Source organism: Microcaecilia unicolor, chromosome 9 (assembly GCF_901765095.1).
Source record: "Microcaecilia unicolor chromosome 9, aMicUni1.1, whole genome shotgun sequence".
NCBI classification, from domain to species: domain Eukaryota; kingdom Metazoa; phylum Chordata; class Amphibia; order Gymnophiona; family Siphonopidae; genus Microcaecilia; species Microcaecilia unicolor.
The window spans coordinates 166,244,048-166,252,190 of NC_044039.1; the positions used below are offsets into that span (position 1 = coordinate 166,244,048).

At 41.5% G+C, this 8,143-nt stretch overlaps 1 protein-coding gene across 1 annotated transcript in view; it reads right to left on the reverse strand.

The window, feature by feature from the left end:
* The window catches only part of ERO1A (endoplasmic reticulum oxidoreductase 1 alpha), an 80,850-nt gene extending 73,038 nt beyond the window's left edge, over nt 1-7,812 (reverse strand). The window contains exons 1-2 of the mRNA XM_030214064.1: nt 7,572-7,812; nt 808-927 (exon numbers count right to left, since the gene is read on the reverse strand). Of these exons, the coding sequence (XP_030069924.1) occupies nt 808-927; nt 7,572-7,679 (228 nt within the window). The 5' untranslated portion in view covers nt 7,680-7,812. The remainder of the gene's footprint in view (nt 1-807; nt 928-7,571) is intronic.
* Nucleotides 7,813-8,143: the final 331 nt, after the last annotated feature.

Sequence of the window (8,143 nt, forward strand, 5' to 3'; positions counted from 1 at the left end):
GAGGTACGGACAATGATCACAGGCTGCAGGGCACCTGGCACAAGGGGTGGGGTCCACCAATATGGAACTCTCTTCCCTCCAACTCAAGGCACGTTTCAGTATCCATAATGGGCCCCACTCCTTCCAAAGACAAGCACAGATCTTCAGCTACCAACACCAAGCCCCCAACGCCACCGCCAAAAGCATGCCACTAGGACTCCAGCCTCTCTGAAAGCAAGAGAAAAACTCTGATTCAAGCCTCTACCAATTTCCCATTTCACCTTCCCGCAAAAAAATTCCCAACAGTGAGAATGGTGCTCTCCCTTACCAATAATTTTTACGTCTACACTCCTGTGAAACCTGTACTAGGAGCAGGAGGAGGGGTATTATTTCCCTTCTGCCACAAAATTCCAAACGGCACAGCTGACTTTTTGACATACTTTGAATGATGTAGGGGGTCTGCTGCTAAGAGTAAGTGTGGCCCTCGGAGAGGAAATCTAAACTACCACTTCGAAGGAGGACCATATTAAATCTTGCAGGTATTAATGCAGCATTAATATCTAAACAGGTTATTTGAATAAGTTCTCTCATTCATATGCACATTAGAATTATCATTTGAAATTTTAGCACCAATATAAATTATATGCACTAATGCCTTTTGTATATAGACATTAAAACCCACAGTAACGACACTTTAACCCCCTCCTCTCATTTACACTAACTCCCCATGACCCTCTAATTACCAGGTTACCACTACATGTACTGAAGTCAATTTTGGGGAGATGTGGCTTATTTTATTAACTGTAAAACTGTAACATGTAAAAATACCTTGTAATATCGAAAGTAGTCGCTTTCTAGAAGTTTTTGCAGTTTAGGGAAAAGCTTGAAATTGTTAAAGGCGTCAATGGTTTCAACATCACAGGTGCAATCATCTAAGTAGCCTGTGACCTGTTAAAAAAATAATTTAAAAACAAGACTGTTATTCTCAAAATAAAAATCAGTATACTCCTTAGGGGCAATGTGTTGCAATGGGAATAATGTTTAATACATCTGTTACCTTAACTGCAGAAAAACAGGTACATATTTGTGAAAGATATGAATGGAAATATAGACTTGTGTCCATGAATTCAGCCTTCTGATCATCATTAGATACATATTGACTGTTCTTAATCACAGTTCAGTGCATCATTCTGTAGTTTCAGTTATGTTGTAAGTATTTTTATGCTGCTTCCATTTCCTCAACCATTCTCTAATGTAACATCTGAACACTGTTTCAGAAGTTATACATGTACAGCTGGTGCTGTATAACAACTTCTAGAATCAGCTGCAAGAATGCAAGTGATTCAAGTTTCTTATAAATGCAATCTTAGTTATGTCAGGTCCAATCTGAAGCTTCCCTGGTACAATTCCTGTTTTCCCCTGATCCTGGCTCTTTAGGGCAATACCTAGGACAACACTGCTACTATTGACAACCTGCATTAGAGTTTTGTTTGTTAGTTAGGAAGGTTAGTTAAGTCAAGACTATGAAATTAGAACCTAAAAAATATCACGAAGGCTCAGATCAAGGGTTCATCAAACCCAGCATTACGTCTCCAGAAGCGGCGGTTACTTGGAAGTACCTGGAGGTCCTAAAAGCAAAGTCCATTACACATTACTCACTCCCTGAGGTAAGAAGTGGAGACATCCAGATCTATCTGGATAACGGATGTCTTCTCCAGGAACTTATACGAGCTTAAAAAAAAAAAGGTTTAAACTACTGTTGCAGCAAATTCCACAATTTTATTAAGTGCTAACTGAAAAACATTTGAATTCACTTACTAGTTAGTTTCAGTGTCCCCTTGTCTTAGTATCGTTTGAAAAAGTAAATAACTGTCCTATTAACTTGTTCCACTCTACAGAAGATTGTGCAAGCCTTTATCATATTCCTCCCTCAGCTGTCTTCTCCAAACTAAAAGTCCTAACTGTTTAGTCTCTCTTCATAAGAGAAGCATTTCATCCCCTTCATTATGTGTTGCACTTTTCTGTACCTTTTCTAGTTCTGCTATACTTTTTTTTTTTTTTAGATGTTGTGACCAAAGCTACACAGAGTACACAATGGACTGATACAGAAGCATTACAATATGCATTTTTTTTTAATTACTTCATGGGTTTTTTTTGGTCACAGCTCAGGCAAGTTACATTCAGGAACAGTAAATATTTCCCTGTTCCCAGAGGGTTCACTCTGTATGTTTGCACCTGAGGGAGGTTGGAGTAATTTCTCCAAGATCAGTGTCACAGATACCAAAATTACATAAATGGATAGAAATACATACGCAATGTTTTGGAGCAGAAACTTGAAGGGAAGGATCTCATTTCTGTGCAGACCATGTCCAAATGCATCTCTCCCTAAGCAATGACTATGATGGTTCAGTGACAGCTCTGATCAGTTCTTAAATTAACTAGGAAACTGAACACATTCAAACAAGATCAGAAGTGATCTAACAAACTGAACTGTTCTAGAGTAAAAACAAAATCCCAAAATCCTAAATTTAGAAGTTTGCCTCAGTTTGGAGAGTCATTTACTGATCCATAAAAATCAGAAGTATTGAGATTGGGGGTGGTTCTGGATACAATTTTTTTTTTAATATGGAGCACTGCCTACTTTCAGCTGTGAAGTCTGCATTTTTTAAACTGAAACATCCCACAATTATACCCATATCTGTCACCTCAAACCAGTTATGGAGTTAGTTGAGTAGCCACCCAGTGGTTAGGGCAGCAGCAGGCTGAGAACCAGGAAAGCAAGGGTTCAAATCCAACTGAGGAACTGAGTTCGATTCCCGGCACAGGCAGCTCCTTGTGACTCTGGGCAAGTCACTTAACCCTCCATTGCCCGACGCATAGAGCCTGCCATGAGTGGGAAAGTGCGGGGTACAAATGTAAAAAAAAACAAACTGCTGCTTCTTGTGACCTGGGAAATACCAACTGTTCATGAATGGAACTTTCCTTGAGTTATCAATGAAAAGGTGTGAGCTAAATTAAAGATAATTACTCAGATCCTGGCATGTCAATACTACTGTAATGTATTAGCAGAGTACTTCTCAAAGTATGTCCTGCAGATAAAACAATGGTCTACAATGGAAATGGACTATTTGCAATTGCTCACTCTGTGATCATGTTAAGGTACACATGAGCCTTTACCTGCATTTACAGGCAGACGCTCAAAACTGTGGCGCTGTTTGAACAGAACTGGAAAAAATACCACCGGATCAGCGCACTGAAGGAACTCCTTAATGCTCAACGCAGAGATGCTAATTTAGGCATGCTCATAGCACAGAGCATTAGGAAGTTCAGCAGGAGGATAGTGCCTGGCGCATGCACTCAAGAGTTCTTGTGCCTAAGCACAGCTCTTGAGCGCACGCCCAGAAAGCCAGAGGGGGAGGAAAAAGTGTCAGTTGCTTAGCATCCCATGCAACAACCAGGAAGAGGATGACAGCACAGAACCTGCTCTTCCCAGGCACCAGTGTTCCTGCCATCTGCAAGTATAATCAGCTTAGCTTTGTGATAACTCTTCAGTGCAAAGCTGGTGGGGTTTTGGTTTGTTTTTTTTTTTGCCATGTACACAGCTCCGATAGATACCACTTCAGTGCGTAGCTGGTGGTTTTTGGGTTTTTTTTTCTTTAATCACATGTATAGCTCAGATAGCAGTGCAAAGCACAGTTTGTGTGAAAACTTATGCAAATATTCCACTGAGCTGCTGCAATGCAAAATCATGCAAAGGAGTAGCCTAGTGGTTTGTGCAGTGGACTTTGATCCTGGGGAACTGAGTTTGATTCCCACTACAGGTCCTTGTGACTCTGGGCACGTCACTTAACCCTCCATTGCCCCTGGTACAAAATAAATACCTGAATATATGTAAACCGCTTTGAATGTAGTTGCAAAAACCTCAGAAAGGCGGTATATCAAGTCTCGTTTCCCTTTCCCATTAATACAAACAATGAGAAAATGGGGGTATGAGGACAGTTTTGCAAGCCTGTTTTTGTTGGAAAAATAACAGCTATGGTTATTTTCCAAAGCTGCCAAAATAAAAATTGTGTCCCCTCTTCACTGTGACCGGTGAAAACAAAAAGGGCTCTGTACCTCAAATCAGAGGTTCCCCGACCCCCTCCCCTTGGTGGACCAGTAGGCTGTGTGCTACCATCCTCCAACCCTGATCTGGGGCTAGAAAGTTTCAAAAGCCCCCCCCCCCTTTCACCGAGGTCCTATACCTTCCTAAAGCTCCTCTTCCTGAAGTCTGACATGCTGCCCCACCCTAAGGACACCAACTCAGCTGGCACCATTTAGAGCTAAGCAGCATCTGAAGCAAAAGAGTGGCGATCATTCTTGCCCCCACCGCTCCCCCAGACCCTTGCATACAACAAACAAAGTAGATATGCCTGGGAGTCTGATCTATATTGGTCTTTTTTCAAATCAGAAATATGATGTTCTGATTTTATATGCTTTTTATTAAAGAAAAAACATGAACTTTATGTGGTCAGGTGATTTTTATATTTATGTGTCATATATGTTGTTCATTTATTATTTACGTTTATTATTTGCGACACAACATAACTAAAGACTGCAACAGACATTACCTGACTCTTCTTCCCCTTTTCCCTAAGTTCCCCCCCAACTTATACCTCATTATACCACAATATCACTTTGTATTCATTCATACTATGTATTTGTTCAAACCGTAATCGGCTAACACCGTTAACGGTTATATGTAAGCCACATTGAGCCTGCAAAAGGTGGGAAAATGTGGGATACAAATGTAACAAATAATAATAATAAACACCTTTAATCTGCTTTTGTTTGTTGTACCTGCTGGTTTGTATCTGTCCAGACCTTTGGGTTGAGTTGGGGTCCTGAGGGAAGCTGGCGGGATGGGAATAGCAGTGGGGCGGACCTTAACCTTGCGAAGGGGTCGAGTTTCAGGAAGGAGTGGGGCTTTGGAGAAAGGGGATGTCATTTTTGCTGGTGAATGAACTTTTAGTTTTTCACTGGTTGCCACAGTGACGGAGTAGCCTAGTGGTTAGTGCAGTGGACTTCGATCTTTGGGAACTGAGTTCGATTCCCACTGCAGCTCCTTGTGACTCTGGGCAAGTCACTTAACCCTCCACTGCCCTGGTACAAAAATAAGTACCTGAATATATGTAAACCGCTTTGGATGTAGTTGCAAAAACCTCAGAAGGGCAGTATATCAAGTCCTATTTCCCTTTCCCCACTTCCCCTCAAAGCGTGATGTTCCTAGCTGAGGCAACATGTGTAAAATGTCATATAAACTTTAGCTAATGATTTAACTGAGCCAAGAGTTCATTTGCACCTCCTCACTAAATCTCACAAAAACACATACTAACCCATTTTCATGGGTTAGTACAGAGGCCCTTTAGGAGGCCAAAAACCATTAAAATTGTTTTCATTTAAGATGATGCATGAAATCCTATCCTTTTTTAGCATTTGATATTTATTTTATGTTTAGCTGACAATATTTATTCTGATTTGCTAGGTTTCATATGAAATTGTATTGACTATGATCTTTTTGTTTCATGTAGGAGAATGTTTTTATTTCTGAGTGAGTTTTACCTATATAAGTATTGCCATACTGGGACAGACCGAAGGTCCATGAAGCCCAGCATCCTGTTTCCAACAGTGGCTAATCCAGGTCAGAAGTACCTGGCAAGATCCCAAAACAGTACAATACATTTTATGCTGCTTATGGTAGAAATAAGCAGTGGATTTTCCCCAAGTCCATTTTAATAATGGTCTATGCACTTTTCCTTTAGGAAGCTTGCCAAACCTTTTTTAAACCCCACTAAGCTAACTGCTTTTACTACAATCTCTGGCAACGAATTCCAGAGTTTAATTACATATTGAGTGAAGAAATGTTTTCTCCAATTTGTTCTAAATTTACTACTTTGTAGCTTCATTGAATGCCACCCAGTCCTAGTATTTTAGGGAAGGGAAATGGGACTTGATATACCGCCTTTCTGTGGTTTTTGCAACTACATTCAAAGTGGTTTACATAGTATACTCAGGTACTTATTTGTACCAGGGGCAATGGAGGGTTAAGTGACATGCCCAGAGTCACAAGGAGCTGCTGTGGGAATCGAACTCAGTTCCCCAGGATCAAAGTCCAACTGCACTAACCACTAGGCTACCCATTCCAATCATTATTTTATAGACCTCTATCATATCTCCCCCTCAACCATCTTTTCTCCGAGCTGAAGAGCCCTAGCTGCTTTAGCCTTTCCTCATAGGGAAGTCGTCCCATCCCCTTTATCATTTTCGTCGCCCTTCGCTGTACCCTTTCTAATTCCACTATATCTTTTTTGAGATGTGGTGACCTGTATATGGTTGTTTTCTGTTTTACTCCATCACTGAATTTATTTGGAGGTTATATTTGTCACTCTTGTAGTAGTGTATGATTTTAGTGTATACTTGTTCCAGTTGGATTTGTTTTTGAGTTATGTTTATGCCAGTGTTGCTGTTTTGTGGTTTTAGCAATACTTCCTACTTCTATCTGTAATTTATATGGTTAATTAACGTAGGGCCCTGTTTACTAAGCCACTATAGAGGCACGCTACCGTTTTTAGTACACGTTAACCATGTAGATGCCTATAATATTCCTATGGGCGTCTACACAGCGTGAACTAATTTTTAGCACACGCTAAAAACGCTAGCGCACCTTTGTAAACAGGGCCCTTAATTTGTAACTGAAATTGCTGCCTGTCTGTAATGGGGTAGCTACATCACAGACCATGGAGGAGTTCTTGGGGTAGCAGCTCCATTATGAAACAGCATTCCACTAGCACAGAATTATAATAACCGATTATTTTCAGGAAGAAGGTGGCAACATGGATCATCCAAGATCTGCGAAGGTACTCAGACTTCTTTGCTATGCATGTGATATAACCAGGAATAAGATCCATACAGAAAACAATATAGACAAACAATAAAAAAAAAAAGTTAAAAATTTAAAAAAGTCAATATTGCTGATTCCTAATTCTTGATTGTCTAACAAAGTTATCCCGTAATCAACTCTGAACCCAAACTACATTTGAAACTGAGGTGCACTGCAGGTGATGAGATGGGAGGCCAGACAGGAAAACAAACCTCTACTCTCATAGACATACAACCTTCTACCTTTATGTAAGAAAATCATCCTGTGTAATATATTCTGTAGCATACATAAGTTCATATCCCATGATACATCTGATTAAAATCATTTTTTAAAAAAGAGGCAAGCAAGGACATGCTCTTAATTGCAGAAAACATGCATATGGCATGTATGGGGGGGTCTCTTGGGTGATGTGCTGAAACCTGGAGGGGGACTTCTGTGACTCTGCTTCCTCCACCCCATTAAGTAATTTACCTCACTGGAAGAAAGTCCCTTCCTTTTTTTTTGGAACAGATCATCGTGCTCCTCCAGATTCAAATAAAAATGAAAGCAAACGACGAAAGTGTTTCTTCCCTGGGCCACTACAATGAACTCCCTCATCCCACTGAATATTTACATCTTAGTAATATCACAGAAATCAATTCAAAGAAAAATTAGTGCCTTTCGGAAGGCTCACCTGGCAGAAACACCTGTGTGATGGGGAATCTGCGAAGTTTCGAGGAGAGCAGCCCCGCACAATACACAGGGCGACAGCAGCACAACCCAGGAACAGCAGTAAGCGCATCGTCTCCTCCGCCGGCCTCGCTCTCTCCTCTTACAGTACAAAGCTGGAATAGTCTCAGCGCAGGAAACGCAAGTGCCGAGCGCTTTGAAAACTGACGCGTCCTTCGCTGAGGGTTCGTCCCGCCCCCTCTCATTACGACACAGGACGGAAGCACAGACGACTCGAAGCCCAACCCCGTTTTTGATGTTACCTCCTTGGCCCCGCCCAACAAGGCAAACTGACAGAGCGAACTGCTGCTCACGTACGCGGCGTCCGGCACGGCGCGTTCAGGTACTTTCAGCTGCAGACTACTCCTGAGTCCTCCCCAAGCTGTCGACCGCGCAAGCTTGCCTGTGCTTCGCAGAGCGTCATACATAGACCATCGTGCCAGGCAGGCATAGGCAAACCAGGCACGTACGTAGGGCCCAGGGGTTGGGAATGGCCCTTTTTGATGGGCTAGTTGATGGCTAGTTGTCTAATTATGT